Genomic DNA, 19,420 nt, shown 5'->3' with positions numbered 1-19,420 from the left:
CCAGGCAGGGTTCACTCTAATGAATTCATCTTAATGTCATCACTTTTCAAGAGGTCCTGTCTTCCCATGTAGTCATAATGTAGAGCCATTCAGTATTTTAAACATGTCAATTTGGCAGAAGACCTGATCCAAGCCTCATCATAACCTCTACATTGCTCATCCGCATGTAGGTGCTTAACAAATGCTCATGTTTTTCTTAGTGTTGTGCATGTGTTTACATTGCATATGGATGGATATATGAGTGTGGAGGACAAAGGCCAACATTGAATGCATTCTTTATCTATCATTTATCTATCTATCTATCTATCTATCTATCTATCTATCTATCTATCTATCTATCATATATATATGATATAACTGCTCTTTTTGAAGCTTACAGTGTGTGAAGCAACTAATGAAGGTCTGCTGTTCTCAACTTTCACATTTCCGCAAAGCCATCTCCAGTCATGGCACATGAGGTGACTAAAATATAACCTACTGAAGCAGAATATATATATCTTAAGAATGAAGACAATATCTTTGTAACATTCTGGGTGAGGAGGAAGAAAGCCAGGACATTGCAGAGCTAGGTGGGAGTATGCTTGGCTTTGTGCTTGTTCACATGTAGTAGAAGAAGAGGGTGGATCACCAGGGCAGCTTTGAGATCCATGGAAGTTTAGCTTTTACCTAGGAATACAAACTGAGTCATTAGCATGCTGGTTTTGATACAGTTCATCTTGGAATTGGCTTCAGCCAGGAGTTATACATCTTTTTATTTATTATTATTGTTTTTGTGTGGAGTATGTTAATGTAAATGTGTGTCTGTTTGTTTGTGTGTGTGTGTGTGTGAGTGTGTGTGTGTGTGTGTGTGTGTTTGTGTATGTGAATGTGAATGCACGTGTTCTTTTGGTTAGAGAACAACATTGACCTTGTTTTTCCGGCTTAGTTGGTCAGATCTTTTTCGGGTCTTTCTGGATGTTATCAGTATTTTAGTAAGGAACGTCGAGAGCTCTAAGGAAAATGATGGCTCTCCAAGCATTGCATGATGTTAAACGGACACTTAGAAGGAGGTGTTCATGCTGCTCTTCCTGCCGGTCTTCTGAGGCTCCTTGACTGAGCACGAGCAACTGCTCTTTTTGAAGCTTTCAGTGTATGAAGCAACTGAGGAGGGCCTGCTGTATCCGGCTTCCTCATTTCAGCAAAGCCATCCCTAGACATGTCACATGAGGTGACTCAAATATAACCTACTGAAGCAGCATGTCAATTTCCTCCTTTTTGACATCTTACAGGTCCCCAGTTTGATTAAAAGCATCAATAAAGTGTCCATAATTCAATTTATTACCCATGCATGGGTCTTTGAACAAAAGATGCCTCTCAGTCCCAGGAAGTTAATCCTCCATTTTCCCTTCATTGTTGAAGTTTAAATTTCTCACCACTTTATCAGTGTGATAACAGACATAGTAGGTCTACTATTCTTATCTCCTCTCCCTCACCCTCACCCTCTCCCTCCTTCCCTCCCTCCCTCCCTTCCTCCTTTCTCCTTCCTTTCCTCCCTCTCTCCCTCCCTCCCTCCCTCTCTCCCTCCCTCCCTCTCTTCCTCCTTCTTGCTCACCTTCCCATTTTCTACCTTCTGTTTGAATTATATTTATGGATGGATTTTAGCTTGGTGAAAATTTTATGAGTGTTAAATATCAAAGATTTCTAAATGGCAAGTCTGGTAAATTCTCATCCAGCCTATGAAATAATCTATTCTGCCTGGACATCTCCATCTATCTTCCACCTATTCATGGTTCAGATGCCGGACACTGTCTCCCTTTAATTAGCTTACTGTCTAGATAGAGGAAAGATCAGGGTAGGAAATTTGTTTATTGGGCGCCATTGTCCTGCCAGACTGGTATGTTTTGCATGCATTCATCTCTTTTAATTCTCACCACACACTTGGGTTCTGCGTCCTTTCCACACTTAGATTTAACGAGTATATCAAACTTGGAGTGTCACACATAGAGGCAGTAAGGCACAAGTTCAGTCTTAGTGAAAATTTCTTTGAGTGGGGTGGGATTACCACTCAGTAGTATCATCATAGCAGTGCCGAGAATATTAAGCCTAACCATGCCCAGCTATTTTTCTGGCTTACTAGATTTCTGCTGTGTTAATGTCATTGTTGGTTGAGCTCAGCATATTCTAGTATCAGATTTTGGAGAGTGTCTTATAGCCCCTTTCTTGTGTGTTTTGCATGAAATTGGGAAACTGGGAGAATCTGACTCTGAAAGATGTGGGTTTGCCTGTCCTGCTAGCTTTTGCAAAGAGCTTCTTCCAAGTTGCGTTTAAAAGAATGCCATCTACTGACATCAGAAAGTGGGCAACTCTACCATGTCTGGGAGAAGTTAGAGTTGTGAAAATCTGGGCATAGTCACTGGTGTGTGCAATGCCAGCACTGGGGGAGGCAGAGACAGGAGGATCCCTACAACTTCCTGTCTAGGAGACCTAGCTGGATTCCTACTCTAGGTTCAATGAGAGACAGATCTCAAAAACTGTGATGCAGAGTGATTGATGAAGATACCTAATGTTAGACTCCAGCTTCCATATATGCACAGGTATACATATTATACTTCCCCTGACCCACACATTGGGGAGGGAAAGGGAAGTTATGATTATGTGCATCCTATCGAATCAGAAGAAACAGGCTTCATCTCCTCTACAGACTGCTTCAGATAAAGAAGGTGGGAGTGGCATCTCTGGGACCATTGGGTTCTCAGGGAAACATTTCTCTTTGAACGCTAAGATGTTATTACAATAGAATAAAGAATTTGGGACTGGGAAAAAAAAAGAGGAAATTTTCATATCATTTTAGAAACCAGCGGAATTTACACATTAGTTTAACCAACAGAGGTTCTCAAATATTGCCTGGATTGGGGAATAGTTTGCTAATATTTTTCAAAAGAAAACATTTCTATTTTCAAAACACGTGTGTGTGTGTGTGTGTGTGTGTGTGTGTGTGTGTGTGTGTAGATGGAAAACATAACATCCTATGGGAGTGGGTTCTCTTTTTCTACCAAGGGGTCCTGGCGATTGAACTCAGGTAATAAAGTCAGCAGTTCTGTTGATGTTATTGATCATTGATCATTGCCATTGTCATTGATCAAGCCCCTTTATTTGATGCCACCTTGCAGAAACCGCAGCCAAGGAATATGGAGAAGCAATGTAAAATGTCCTTTTCTTTGAGCAGGGAATTTTGAAGTGGTATAGAGGGGTGTATTTACTTGGTATTCTTTAATTTCTCAGACATTAGGACTCTCTTTTTAATTAAGTGGTTTGGTTTAGACGCTCATGTATTTGAGATAGTGACTAATTCATCAGGAATTAAGCGGAATTTTGATGATTGTGAATCCTTGATCCTATTTCAGTCTCACACCAGTGAATGATTGCAAAATTTATAATTAGGTTGATCAAGATGGTTTTTATTGGACTCTGAACTGCAGATTTCCCAGCCACAGTTAAAGACTGTCTGATGACTATAAAGGCAAGTCAGGATGCCGCTCAGTGACTATTTCCAGACTTGTTTAAATTTAAATTTAAAGTTTTAATAATCTTTTATTTATTAATTTCTCTCTCTCTCTCTCTCTCTCTCTCTCTCTCTCTCTCTATATATATATATATATATATATATATATATATATATATATATATATATATATATATATATATATATATATGAGTGTGTGTGTGTGTGTGTGTGTGTGTGTTTTCACATGTGGGCATACTACATCATATATAAGGAGGTCAGAGGAGAGCCTATGGTTGTTAGTTTTCACTGTTACATGGTTTCTAGGGATGAAATTCAGGTAGGCGGCCTGGCAGTAAGCACCTTTGCTTACAAAGCCATTTCCCTGGTCTCTTGTCTATAATTTTAAAAATACCTATTAAAACAATAACAGCATGGTTCTAGAGATATGGCTCAGCAGTTAAAAGTTCGTCTTGCTCTTGCCAAGGACTCAGGCTTGCTCATGGCACACACGTGGTGGCTCTCAGCTAACTGTATCTCCAGTTCCAGGGGATCAGACTGCTTGGAGCTCCTGCATGGACACAGTGCACATGCATGCACACAGGCATGCACATGACATAAAATTAAGAATTATAAACAACTTCAGAGTATAGTTTCATGGCAGAACTCTTGATTTTTGATTTAGCACTTTATGATTAGCATACATAAAGCTCAAAGTTTGCTGTCAGGCTTAGTAAAAACAAATTCAAATATTTAAATTAAAAAATGAGAACTACTATTCTTACTCAAGGGATACTAAAATTGGATTTCTGGGGAATGGGACTAGACATCTGTCTTTGCAAAAGCGATATTATGGTGCATGTGACAGATGTAAGACAGTGTCATAGAGGTGGTTCTCTTCTTCTCTGTGTGTGAGTCCTAGAGATTGAACTCAGGATGTTAGGCTTTCTCAGAAAGTACTTCTCTTGACTCAACCATTTGCTGCTTCATTTTATCCTCCGATATCTACTCACATTGTTGCATATGAGCACACACACACACACACACACACACACACACACTCAGTATTCCTGTATCATACAGGCACAGATAAGATAAACATTTTCAGTAAATAAAAAGGCAGATAAAAATTTTAAGTCTCAGGAATCCTTTGGATAGAGTCATAAGATTCTTATTACACCATTTATCCAACCCTAGCCCCTTAGTTCACCTGGAATTCATATTTCCAGGCAGTCATTGAGCCCTGCCTTTGTCAGGTGGTATGCTGGGCAGTGAGATTCTGTTTGTTAGGTGTAGGGACTACACACAGTAAAAGCACAGGGACATACTGCCAGGTACCTGTCAGGCTCAGAGAGAAGTTTGGTGCTTCAGAGCCAGTGAGGAGCAAACCACTCACAAGAGCTTCTTCTAGTTGTGTTCTAGTTTTGGATTGTAGCAGAAGACTATATTGCCATAAAAATCCGAGAAGTACAAAGTATGCACATAGTTCTATTTATAATCTGCGCTCAGGTTTTGCTCTGTGGTTTTGTTGTTGTTGTTGTTGTTATTTGATTTTTTCCACTTTAACAAAATTAGACAGAGTACTGATACATGATACACATCTTTTGAAAAAGATTTATTGTATTTTTGATTGTACATGTTTGTGGGAAAATATAGATATAAAGTGTCTGAAGAGTTCACAAGAGTGTTGGACCCTCCTGGAGCTGTAGTTAATAGGCAGTTGCCTGTTGCCTGCCTTTTAAAGTGCTGAGAAATAAAATCAAATCTTCTGTAAAATCAGTACATACTCTTAGTCACTGAACCATCACTCCATCCCCTATACATACATTTCTTGAAATTCCATGCAGACCTAGAAACTTTTAGTAAGATTTCAGCATAGGAAGGAAAAGACCTCAGTGTCTGCTTAGATGCTATGTGAGTTCTCACATCTCCCCCTTAATAGACACAGTATACGCTACAGAGAGCAAAGTGTAATTTTAAGAACCTTGTAATTCTTTACAAATTAACATAGCAGATGGTGTTTATGGGAGCCACATAGTGAGAAATATTTGGGACGATGTGAGACATGTGTTCCAGGGTGCTTAGTTTAGTTTTGAACCGTGATGCTGAAAAAAAATGCAGTTTGCCTCATAAAGTTTTCATTGGTTCCAAGGGGGAGGAAATGGCCCAAGAGATTGTACTATCACGGTTCCAGACTCTGAACACTTTCCTTGAGACCTGGACTCACTGGTGTACTTACTGAGCTCTGTGATGACTCCCTATAAAAGTCTGTTGTGATAGTTCTGGAGTGGAGAAGCATCCAGGACTGCATGCCTGACTTTTGGATGGCCTTAAGATATTGAGGAAGAGCTTAGACCTCTGGTCAACTAATGACAGTGCATAGAAGCTCTAGATCATGGCTTGCAAGTTTGCAAATAGTTGGCATGTATATGTAGTTGTTTAGGCTTTCCAGGTAACTAAATCAAAAACATTGCTTTGTTCTTTCCTAGTGATAATGTGACTCATAATTTGGACTTGTACAAATTGGACTTTACTCAAGCAGCAGGGGAATGAGGAGGGGGAGAAGTCTTCGAAACAAGTAAAGATGGGACCAGAAAGTATGAAAGGAGGTGATAACAAATGTTTGGTAAAGGAAAGACAAGTTAAATGGAACCACACCCACTGATCAGGCAAAGTGTCTCAATCTGGCATTTACATGGAGATATATGATTGGGATTCCAAAAGCATTCCGAAAATACCTGCCACTCCTATACTTTGTATATAATCTACTCTTCAAGTAACACTTGCTTTGTTTTATTGGTGGCCATGAGTATTCTTTAGTGAGTCTTAAATCCTCGTCTCATTCAAGGCTCTTAAAAACACCATTGCATCAAATCAATTTCATTTGGTGCTCAATATCTTCATGCTTGCTTGCTTCCACTTCTGACCATTTTGATGACTGCCATTCACTGGCCTTTCTCCCTCCAGAGGAATGTACATTTCAATGCATGCACACAACACTTTGTTTTTTGAAGAATTTTCATCTCTATTTGTAGGATAAGTTTTGAGCAGGGAAGAAAGAGAGTGAACAAAGTGTAGATAAAGAGTGGGAGGTGGAAACAATATTATGACAATATTGGAGGAAACACAGTTAGTCCTTAATTACACTTCTGCATGAGAGTAGCCAATGCCCACAGCACCAAGTCTGTGTCCTAGAATCATGTCTAATGGCTAGAATACTGATTAAGCTGCTTATGTCCATTATATACTCAAGCATACATAGCTATACCTCTTCCTAAATTTGTTAGCATTTTCCTTGATTATGTTTGCTGTAAAAAGCTTCAGAGTTCAAGCAAATGTAGCTAGTGGATAATTTCCTGTCATTGGTCTTTTGTGCCTCTTCTCAGGAAAAGGGATATGTCATAAAAATGTTCTTACAATACAATATCATTTTTATTTTATTACTTTTCTTTTACAATTTCATAATGCATTCACACATATATCTATGCATGTGATATATATCTATATATGTACATGTACATGCAATATCCATATTTAGTGAATATGGAAAAATTTTAGGCCCCATTAGCCTCTCTTGTCTACCTCGTTTTTAATGGAAACCCTTCTTTTCAACTCTTCTACTTTCCCTTCCTCCCCTTCCCCCTCTTTTTCTCCTCCTTCCTCTTATCCTTTGCCTCCTCCTGCTCTTCCTCCTCCTCTTCCTCTTCTCTTATGTCTTCTCCTCTTCTCTAAGTCCTGGACACTCAGTGAGGAGTGGCACCAGTCCCATGCATGATGAAAGGGCAGGGGGAGCTCCAGCTGCCCCTGCTCAGGTAACCACAGCTGCAGTGAGCCATGCCTTACTGTTTTATAGCATACATTCCCATGCCTCTGGCTCATATTCTCCCCACCCACTCTTCTGCAGTGTTTACAGAGTCTTCCTAGGGTGTGAAACAGATGTCCTACTTAAGGTCAAGCACTCCACAGTCACATTCTACACCTTTATGCTAGTTGTGAGTCTCTGTACTAATCACTGCCCATGGCTAAAAGAAGCTTCTCTGATGAAAGCCAAGAGCTGTATTGTACTAATCAAACCTAGTATTTAGAAGATAGTTTGACGCCATATTTATTCAGCAACATAAGCTTAGGGGCTTTGTCACAATGTATAATGATTGCTTAGATGGCAAATCTTCATAAACACAAACAATAGCAGATGTAGCTGTAGGTATGCAGAGGAAGCTGTTTGTCTGTGAACTGAAAGGGCAGGATAGGGTGATAAAGGAGTTGTGATGTAAACTGGCTCCTGATATGTCTGTAAACATGGTTCAGGAAAGCTAAAGCAAAGGTCTCCACATAAGTCTATTATCCATGCAATAAACCTGAATATTTCTAACTTTCCTGTGAACTCTCACTAGTCTGGATCTAGATATTGGCGTGTGTGTGTGTGTGTGTGTGTGTGTGTGTGTGTGTGCACACGCGCACGCGCGTTTATACAGTATGTGTGCCTGTATGTATGTCTGTATATATGTATATATTTTTGAGGTGAGATAAAATACCAAATTTTAGGGATCTTTGAGGTGCTGGAAGCTTTAACTATAGTTAAGTGGCTTAGGGAAATGCACTTAAAAAGAAATGAAACTTTAAATTTCTTTGAACTGTTAATCAGTGTACGTGTGTGTGTGTGTGTGTGTGTGTGTGTGTGTGTGTGTGTGCGCGCCACCAGTATGAATCAATGGGAGTCTGTACTTGGCCTTGACTCCTTTCATCTCAGCTGTGAAGATAAAATGGCATCTTTTAACAGTTTGCGTTGTTCACACTCTCTTGCAGGCTTAGAAGGAATATAGAGTTAATTAACTCAGGCTTTTAGCAATCACCAAAGTTTTAGGGAGGGTGACCCAGTGAAAAATATCTTTTATGGAGAGTTGCCTGGCAATTTATCAGTGATGATGACACCTGTGTTGATAAAATAAATCAAGGAGCATAAATTGAAACACTGCACAGGTGCGAATCATATACTTCCTATGGCTTTGAGCAATAACTTGTGAAGTAGTGAAATTTATTTTTAGGATTCCATATTTTTCAAAACACCTATTAATGCTTTTCCTACCTGTTTCCTATACCCAGGTGCCTGATGGAGGCATCCATCTTTCTAGCGACATGAAACTAGAGTATTTGCTAACTACTTCTCATAAGTTTCCTGTTGACTCCTTGGGGAGAAACCCAGGTCTTCTTGACCTACAAAAAGCTTGACTTCTCTTCTGCAGTCACATAGAGACCTGTTAAATAATACAGTCTAAAATATTAATTTCACCATTATTTAATGTAATAGCTAATTGAAGAGTGCACTCAGAGGAGAAGCTGACCTTTGTGTGATGGCTGGATGGAGGAGACTCTTGAAAAGAGGGGCTGTTGAGTTTGTCTCAGTTTTCCTCCCAGCCAGTCATCATTTTCTACGTTGCCTGTCTCATCTCTGTCATTGTGCAACCAGTTAAAGGGTTATCTGCTTCCAGGATCTAAATCTTAGAAGAAACTATACCCCCTCCTTTCCTATTGGTTCTGCCTCCAGTGCACAAAACTGGGGCTCATCCCCACAGGTTTGAATGTTACAACTTCATCCATTAGTTAAGGGTCCTTGGTTGTTGCTCAGACAGAAAAAAATAACAGTGTTCTATTTGTGAAAGATCATCTATAGTATGATTGGATGATGGGGACCCAGAATCCATCTCCTGTGCACATCATTTGATTTGTGTATGGAATGACATTATAATATAGATGTCCTAGACTTCATATGGTTGGATGAGTGATCTTTAAACTTTGCCATGGTATGAAAGTGATATATATATATATATATGTATATATATATATATACATATATATATATATATATCACTATCTATATATGAGTAGAAATTGTACTTGTACTTTTCATTTTTGATTTGGTTCTGTGAGAGGCTGTCTAAATTGGTTTGGCATTCTTACCATGCCAGACAATGGTGATAAGCCACAGTTCTCTGTCATGTGATCAAGACATTGGTCCTTACTGCACATAACTCAAAGTTAAAATGATCAGTGTATCAAATGTATTCTTTACTGACAGTGCATTCAAGATATAGTGAATTTATCAGTACTATTTATCAGGTTTCTCATAAGTTGAGGATCATCTGTACTAATGAGCAGGACCTGAGGGTCTTACCAACCAGTTTCTTTTATAGCCATATATTATGTGTTTATGAGTTTTTGAACTTTGACAAGGTCTAGCGGAGATAGAAGATACATCACTGTTTCTTTCTGCACCTTTGTCTCTTACTCCCCTACCAGCTATCATTCAGGCATCTAGGAAAGCTGGGCTGTGGGTGATGTGGTCAGATGATGGATTTTCTTTGTTGTCTCTTCTGAACTTACATCCATTCCTAAAAGATACTGAATCTTTCTTTTCAAGACAAATCTTCTTAGCTAGTGAAAAAGAAATATTTAGAAAGGTCCACATGTTCACACAATGATTTATACACAGCATAAAGGTATTATGAAGTGCTCAAGGTTCTATAAATAATGGTGCTATTTGTAATAATGATATGATTTCTGTATGCGGGGTTTGAGGGTAGGTAGGCAACCTTCCAAATATGATAGGGTGACTGCTGGATCAATAGATAATTTTTTCCTCCTCCCTCCTGTTGTCTAAATCATAGATTTAAATGACAGCAAAATGTGTTGCAGGTAGAATGCAGGGCACATTATTGCTCTTTGCCATTCCAATGATTTGGACTTTTATTTCTTTCAAATGACAACAATTTGAAGACTGGGCATTTGATTTACCTCTAATATGTCAACTCTACAAGAATCACAGCTACACAGTATTTTGAATATTTCTTATATATTCAGTTCAGTTTTCAGGTCCATTTGAGGGAAAGGAAGAATGTTATAGGTATTTATATTCCTACAGCCATGTTTGGCATATTTATACTGTGCCCTCCACACACAGCTGCTGTGAGTCTGTAGCTCTAATGGGTACCTTCCATGGTAGATCGGTGTTCAGAGGACTTGTATGAATTAACCTCTTCCTTTCATTTCATTACCTTCTCATCCGTCCACTTTCCATTGGATACTACCTGTATTCAATAAACCATGTTAAGTGAGAAGGCAAACTGGAATGAGAATGCCCTTGAAAGAAGTACTCATTTTTAAAGATTTGAAGTTAATATTTCTTAACAGTGTGCTACATAGATCATGAAGTTAGGATCAGGTGTCATTTATAATGGCGATGTGCATATATTACATACATCTTCAGAAATTTCAAGAATGATGTATGTATCACCCATCTAATCTACTCAGAGAATTTTAATAATAATAACAATCATTATTTTGTGAACAGGCAGCTGAGTTCAGAGAACCCAGGCAGCTCAGGCTGGTCTCAAAGTTGATCTATAACTGTTGACCTTGAACTTCTAGTCATCTTGTCTCCCACTCTTGAATGCTATGATGAAAAGTATATACCATGGAATATGGCTTACAGTGCTGGGTAACGAACTCAGGAGTCGTGCATACTAGACAAATATTCTAACCAAGTGCTCTACAGTGTCAACCTCAGAATTTTTAAAGAGGCCAAAATTAGTATGATAAAAAAAAATCATTAAAAGAAAGCCTTATACTTTACCTGCAGAGTAACTGTAAAGTCCCCATCCTCCAGCGAATGGCATAATAATTCTGCTTAGAATGAAACTGGAATTCTGAAGGTCTCCAAAACATCTCGTATTCTGGCAAACTGGACTGGAGCTGGCAGCCAAAGTCTAAGGCAATAAAGTTGTCCTCTGAAAACCCAAATGAAAAAATGTATTCTCTTTGCTCTTGTCAATTCAAGCCATGGATATACCCTGGACATGTTTGTAAAATAACATTCTAAGTCTAAAACAAAGAGAATTCTATAAACAAGCTCTGCCCTAGCACAGCAGATGGCTACCAGGATAGGAACACACAGCAGTGTGGGAAAGTACTTGGAGTATTGTCTTTTTAAAATAATGACACTTACTAAACAACATCCTACTGCCAGTAAATAGAAAGGAGATGGACTAGTGAATTGGTTCAGTGGGCAAAGTACTTATACAAGCATGAGGACCAGAGTTCAATTCCTCAACACCCATGTGAATATTAGGTAGTCCAACTTGTAATCCCAACACTCAAGAGGCAGAGGTCTGATCCCTAGCGCACACTTGCTTAGCCAAACTAGCCAGATTGGCAAGGTCTGTTTTTAGTGAAAGGTGATGTCTAATGACAGCCTTTGCCCCCCCCCCCACGTACACATACGCATGTGTATACAAATGCACCCACATGTGCAAACACACAAACACCCAGGCAAGCAGACTACATTCTCATAACCAAAAATGTGTCTAAGATGAAGGTAAGTGGGAACAGGTCCAAGAATACAGGGCAGAAGATTAAAGGGAATAAGACCCAAACTCATGATTTATTAATATCCAATGAAGAGAAACACATGAAACTTTATAATCACAGAGCCTTATTTATTTTTGAAACAGGATCTCATGTGGTTCAGCCTTTTGGGAAACTCAATATGTAGCTGAAGATATTGATCTTCTCATTGCTTCCCCCTCCTCAGTGATGGGGTTATAGCCACACACTACCATATCTCTGGCCTCTAGTTTCTAAATTTTGTTTTAATTTGCTTATTTATTTTATGCCCCATATACTCACCTTACTACTCTAAATACAGTTAAAATATTTTATTGTTTTAAGTGCATTGACATCATGATTGATTATCTGCTAACCTATTAAGAAGACAGGGCATACATTGTGTTATATGTTTTACTTAAAACAAAACAGACATCAATAATTTATGATCACAGACTAGTAACAGTTCACTGGTATGATTAGGAGGCAACTTTGTCACATTACTCTATCTGTGTGATGGGAGCGTAACATAATAGTGTCATATAGACTCCTTCCCAAGCTTTTGGGATCATAGGCACATAGCTAGCTCCAGGCCTAGCTTGAAAGCTCTTCTTTGCTGTGTACATTTTAGCATGTACATTCACAACAATGGCTGATTCCTACATACAAACTTTATTTCAAATCTAAGCTTATAGAGAGCCAATTAATTTATGATCCTGGTCAGTGACTCAGATTACCTAAACTCTAGCACTTGCTTTAAAACTCCATTTTTGGATCTGAGTAGGTTTGTCAGAAGGCAAGAATATCTACAATGTCTCCAGAGGAAACAGATTTGGTTCTCAACAACTGTATTGGTTTGGGGGTTCACAGATATCTAGAACTTCTTTTTTTAATTAATTTTATTTTTTATTAGATATATTCTTTATTTACATTTCAAATGATTTCCCCTTTCTTGGGTCCCTCCCCCTGAAAATCCCATAAGCGATCTTCCCTCCCCCTGTTCCCTAATCAACCCTCTCCTGCTTCCCTGCCCTGGTATCCCCCTATACTGCTGCATGGAGCCTTTCCAGGACCAGGAGCCTTTCCTCCCTTTGATGTCCTACAAGGCCAACTCTGCTGCCTATGCATCTGGAGCCATGGGTAACACCATGTGTACTATCTGGTTGATGTTTTTGTCCCTGGGAGCTCTAGGAGTACTGGGTGTCTAATATTGTTGTTCCTCCTATGGCACTGCAAACCCCTTCAGCTCCCTGGGTCCTTTCTCTAGCTCCCCCATTTAGTTCATTGGCTGACTGAGAGTGGGCTCCTTGGTATTTCTCATGTACTAGCAGACCCTCCCAAGTGATAGCTATATCAGGCTCCCGTCAGCAATCACTTGTGGGCATAGATAATAGTGTCTGGGTTTTGTAACTGTATATGGGATGGATCACTAGGTGGGGTAGTCTCTGGATGGTCTTTCCCTCAGACTCTGCTCCACACTTTGTATCTTCTTCTATGAGTATTTTGTTCCCCCCTTCTAAGAAGGACCAGAGTATCCATACTTTGTTCTTCCTTCTGCTTGTACAACATCTGTTCCTTAGGATTTGATGCCCTCTGCTGACCTCTGCAGGCACATGCACTCACAGGCACACTTCCCTACTCCCTGCTTTTCATAATACATAACTAAAAAGGAGCTAGCGACTTTCTTTTAAAATTTTATTTTATGCACTCTATACCACCTTCACTTCTGGATTTCCTTTAGGTAAGGACTTGGAAGTTAAAGAGATCTAGAATAGAAAATATTGCATGAACGGAATCTTGACAAGAATGGCATGGAATGCTAGACCTCTGGGTTTGCTGGTTAAAATATAGTCAGCAGTATTCACACAGGAAGGACACTGTCTGAAAGTAAGCCCTGTGCACTCATATTCATGAACACACACACACACACACACAGAGAGACAACACCACCTCCACTACCACTAATACGACCACAGCCTCCCATATCATCTAAAAGTAATAATTTTAAGTAATAAAATGGATTAAGATAGCTTAGCTACTGGGAATAATTAGTGAATAAGAGTAAATGCCAAACACTGAGTTCCCCTGAAAAATAATCCATGTAGAACAAAAAAAGACATTAAATTAAATTAAGACAAATCTGACAAGGCAGGGATTAGGACAGGACTATTGAAGCAAGCTCTGCACCAGATAAAATTAAATTTGGCAGAGCATGATTTAGGATAGGAACACTGAAGCAAGCCCTACAGCAGATATTACCTACCTTAAAAACTAAGCAAGCTGACTGCAAGATATACCCACTAGTGCATCAGTGGCACAAATATTACAGGAGTAAACAACCACTTTCTTTTGGACTGAAAGCATGTTCCATGAGATGGAATCCATACCCAATACTTTCAATGAGGCCAAGATCTTGAAACTATCAAGGTCATGTTTCCTATAGGAAAACCTACTAATTTCATTCTGCTAAATGACTGCAGCAATAAATGACTTCCTGTGGGGAAAAATATGGGCAAATATTGGGAATATCACTCATTATGTAGAGTGCTTGCCTAGCAGGCATGAGGTCCCAGGATCCATTTGGAACCCTGCAAAAACCAAGTACAACACACTTATCTCTGATCCCATATTTAGGCGTTAGGGCGGGGAAGAGCAGAAGTTCGAGGTTATTTTCCAGAGCATGACAATTTCAAAGCTATCCTGGGGAAGATACCCTCTCAACAAAAATAAAAGTATGTTTTCATAACTAAAAAATAAAAATAAATAAAAATCTGTTTTACAAAATTCTGTTTCAGCTTGATGTTCTATGACATTACAAGCTGAATGCAGTACATGTTCATATTCTCATCCTATATATTATTCTTTCTGCAAGCAAAGGAAACGTGTTTCTCAATACCATGAATGTCACATGTCACATATTTGTGATGTAGCATCTTTGGGGCAGTCACAGTAATAGGGAAAGCTAAGGTTCCCACTTCTCAAAAAGTCTCTCTTACAAACAATTATACTAGAACATGAGACTAGTGATATGGGCAAAAGTTTGAGGAGAAAGATTTTTGGGACAGCAAATAGATATGCTGTGAAGTCCCCAAACATAAGACAAGGTTAGAGGACATTAGTTAGATCTTAGCTCTAGGTTAGATGACAATCGGAAGAGAAGTAGCACTTTGAGTGGCAGAAAGACAAATGTGTGTGTGTTCATGAATATGAATGTGGGCATTAGTGTACCACAGTGTGTGGAAGTCAAAGGAAAAATCTAAGGTTTTGGTCCTATCTGTCGACTTTATTTGTTGCAGTATCTTTTTCAAATTTTCCATTGCATATGTCAGATTAGCTGGCCTATTACCTTGCAGAGATTCTCCTGTCTCTGCCTCATGTGTCCTTGTAGGGGTCTGGGATTATAAATGTGTGTACTAAGACATCCAGCTTTACTTCAGTTCTAGGAATTTTAACTCAGCTTTTCATACTTGTCAGGCAAATACTCTACCAATGGCTCCATCTCTGGATTCCCCACCCCTCATCTTTTAACTGGTAGCTATTCTCTCCCTTGTTCTAACCACAATTTAAACCTTATGTATGTATGTACATATTTGATTGTTTATTTTAGTGACCTGGTTTCACTGTATAGAACACATTGTCCTGGTATTCACAAATATCTGCCTGCCTCTGTCTCCTAAGGGCTAGTATTACTGTACCACCACACACAATGATTTTTACTTTTTGCATACATTTTTCTATTCTGATTGATGAAGATGAATCAGAATGGACCCTGTATTTTGATGGCAAAGATCTTCTTTACAAAATAATCAGAAGAAAAGTTTCTACTGACTATTAAATTAGTGTCTACCTGAATATTGGAAGACTGGATGCTGGGGGAACTCTTCCTTAATGGAACCATGTTCCTCTGTTCTTTGGAAAGACTAAACCACTCCATTCTTCTTCATATACTTTTGTTTTGTTGGAGCTATTTGTGGGCTGATATTTCCAAGTTGTAAAATGTTAGTCTCTTTATTTTAAGCCCTTCCTACTAACGACCTCAATGTGTACATCTGAAAGAGTCAGCTTGTGAGTTTAGACAGTGGAGAAGAAAAGATTTATAGAATTTTAGACAACTAAAAATATACACACATATGCCCCAAGTTTTCACGTTTCAGTGAAAACCCTGTGGGCTATGCATCACATATTTGTTTAGAAAAACTGGCTTAATTAGGCAAGTTTCAGAGAAAAGTGACTGCTTTCAGCCCAGTTTTAAATTCTGATGCCTATGTGCCTTGATAGGCTCCATGTGTCTAGGGTTTTTCATGAAAATAGACCTTATGTGTCCTTTAATCAGTCACATCTTTCCTCTAAACAAATTATCTGTTAGGCAGAACATATTATCTAGGGTCTTATTTATTCTATGCTTAACTCTGAAACTTTGTGTGATTCTGTACAGATGGGATATGGAACGAGAGAAGATTTACCCATAAGAATGCAAGTAAATAAATTTATAGGGTGTTAGACAGAAGCTTTGTTGATGTAATAGTTTTCACACATTTTTTAAATGATTGCATCTTGTATGGAAGATGGTGAATCTGCAGTGTTCATAGAACTTGGAATCCATGGGAATCTTTTAAGTGTTAAACCAAAACAAAATAATAGAGGCCTGGCCAGATGGCTTAGCAGGTAGAGGTACTTGTTGTCAAGCCTGATTCCATGACTTTGATTCCCTAAATCCATGTGGAAGAAGAAGACATCTGACTTCTTCATGCTGTTGTCTGATCTCTACATGATGATCATGAATAATGAAGCCCTACCCATCCCCCACTCCCCACACTAGTAAAAATACCAATTTTAGAAAATAGAAATACTGCAGATTCTCTTTACCTATTTTTCTTGTCTTTCTACAGTCATCAGGGAAATGGAAAATAAACATGAAACTAGAGAAATTTTAAGTGAATCATTAGTTGAAGGGTTGTTTATTGTCTGTTCTTTTGCTTCTACAACTCTTTGTTGAAAAGTTTTGCTCATGATCACAAACTGTGAGATGCTTATGGCCATGTTTGGCACTTCTGCTTTGTAGAACAGAGATTAGAAGTTTTAAATTTTCTAGAAAATTTCTCCTAGTCTCGGTACAAAGCCTGTAACATGGTCTTTGAAATATTGGCATAAAAATTTTGACGGTGGAGAATTTGTTTTTACATTTTTGTTTTGCATGTGTAGTGTTCATGCATATATGTGTATTCTTGTGTGTGTATACATGTGTGTGCACAGGTATGGTTACACATGTATGTATTAGGAGTTTTCTTCTGTTGCTTCCTCTGCAAGCATTGAGGTAGTGTCTCTCACTTGAACCCAGAGCTCACGGATACCCTAGCTTTCCTAGCTATCTTGTTACAGGGAATTACCTATTTCAGCTTTCAAAGTGCTTGAAATACATTTGGGTTGCTGCACAAATCTGGCATTTATGTAGGCTCTCAAGGGACAAACTCTGGTCCTTAGGTTGTTCCACATCAAGTGCTTAATCCGCTGAGTCATCTCCTCAAGCCCTGTGAATTCTTTAAAAACATTTCGTTTGTCTTTTATATCATAAGCATGCTTATATAACTGAGAATCCCATTATATTTGTCTTTTGAAATCCAAAGCAAGACACCTATTGTGTTATGTACTTTATTCATAAATGGCTGGAGAGGAAGAAAATGGATTTACAGGGAGTTGAACATGGATATAACTATTCTGAAAATGCTACTGTCTGTTTCAATGTTAATTTATAATTCAGAGAAAAATGACCTTAGTGACCCAGCCATGTTCATAGAATACTTAAACAAATGTTTTGTTTCATTTTTAATTGGATGGATTTTGTAACTTAAGTATTTTACTGAATAATTTTAAACTTTTAATGGTCCTGATACTGAATTTTATAAACTGGAAATGATTTTCTTTTCTTAACAGACTGGAAGAAAAGAAAAAGGAGACCCTCTCAACATTGCTATTGATAAGATGACCAAGAAAACAAGAGATCTGAGGAGACAGGTATGGGTTTCTTCCTATTTTCACTACAAAGTACTTTGTTCTGGTTCTGCAGAATGCCCCCTTCTGGGGTAACCTTTAAGAACTTACGAATTTAGGGAGCTATTTCTCATCTCTTCTACATACATATAGATAGAAATATATTGGAAATTAGAAAAGTTCTGAGCCAAGAAATGGGATGTCTGAGGGTAGCATGAGGTTAATAACACATAAGGTAGCCACTCCCTGGACAGACATGACCCTCTCAGATAAGAACTTGAATATTCTTACTATGGACATTTGGTTTTCAGTTTCTGAATCCAAATAGGTTTTGAACCTGTCACTAATTTATGAGAGTTCTTACTTACTAAACTTTCAATGTGTTGAATGATATCCTAGAACGCTAATTTTTAATGGCAAATAAAACCCTCAATATGATGGGTTCATTAAGGTCTAAAACCTACTATATTCCATTGTAAATATAGGTAGTATGTTAATCAGTTTTTTTGAGGGGAAGACCAGAATGAAAATGAGATTTTGTGGCATGAATTAAATGGCTAATGCTGTCATTCATCTGATGGTTTCATTTTCTTTTCTTTTCTTTTCTTTTCTTTTCTTTTCTTTTCTTTTCTTTTCTTTTCTTTTCTTTCTTCCTTCCTTCCTTCCTTCCTTCCTTCCTTCTTACCTTTCCTCCTCCTCCTCTTCTTCCTCCTCCTCTTCTTCCTCCTTCTATTCTTCCTCCTCCTCTTAGGGGAAATCTTATCTGGTGGAGGCAGGGACTTTTCTTTTTATACAAATATTTTATGACCATTGACCAATAATGACATTGAAGACTTTTATTGTTGGTTTTTATTCAAGAAAATGATTTTTAATGATTATGTAGTACATTTAACAGACAATTTTTTATTATAATTGTTTTCTAAGGTTTTGTTTTGTTTTTGTTTTTAAGGCAGTGGTTCTCAAACTTCTCAGTCCTGCAACCCTTTATTACAATTCTTCATGCCAACCATAAATTTTTTTCATGCTACTCAATAACTGTAATTTTGCAACTGTTATAAATTATAATGTAAATATTTATATGATTTATGATTCCAAAGGTCTGCCAATTCACATTTTGAGAACCACTGATTGAAAGAGATTCAGCTGACTCTTGAGATGCTTTGAGAGAACTGAAGCCCAGGTTCTGGCAGGCTATGAACCTCTTGTATTCCTGAATTCCTGATATCTACTAGTATCAAGTGACTATACAGGTTATCCCAGAACCCAGGGTCCACACACATGGTTCAGAATGGGCTTTTCCTAAATATCTAGGTTCATACATTTTTCTTTTCTTTTTTTCTTTTTTTCTTTTCTTTTCTTTTCTTTTCTTTTCTTTGAATCTTAAACTGAACACGCTCCGCCCAGAGACCCATTTCCTCAAAAAAGAGACTACCACCTAATGCTTTATATATAACCCACCAGAACAGCAGCAGTGGCTGGGGGTCAAGCATAGAAGCACTTAAGCGTGTGAAAGACATTTTTTTCTTCTCTTTTATTTGAATAGATTTTCCCCCCTCACATAATATATCCTGA

At 38.3% G+C, this 19,420-nt stretch overlaps 1 protein-coding gene across 5 annotated transcripts in view; it reads left to right on the top strand.

Annotated features, from left to right (window-relative positions):
• Ctnna2 (catenin alpha 2) overlaps positions 1 to 19,420 on the top strand; it is a 1,018,271-nt gene that overhangs the window by 713,381 nt on the left and 285,470 nt on the right. For all 5 annotated transcript variants that reach the window (XM_052174030.1, XM_052174029.1, XM_052174028.1 and 2 more), the window contains one exon: positions 17,792 to 17,872. In XM_052174030.1, coding sequence (XP_052029990.1) covers positions 17,792 to 17,872 — 81 coding nt within the window. The remainder of the gene's footprint in view (positions 1 to 17,791; positions 17,873 to 19,420) is intronic.

This window comes from Apodemus sylvaticus, chromosome 2 (genome assembly GCF_947179515.1).
Source record: "Apodemus sylvaticus chromosome 2, mApoSyl1.1, whole genome shotgun sequence".
Classification (NCBI taxonomy): domain Eukaryota; kingdom Metazoa; phylum Chordata; class Mammalia; order Rodentia; family Muridae; genus Apodemus; species Apodemus sylvaticus.
The sequence above is the reverse complement of the archived record's forward strand: the minus strand, read 5'-3'. Positions and strand labels throughout refer to the sequence as shown.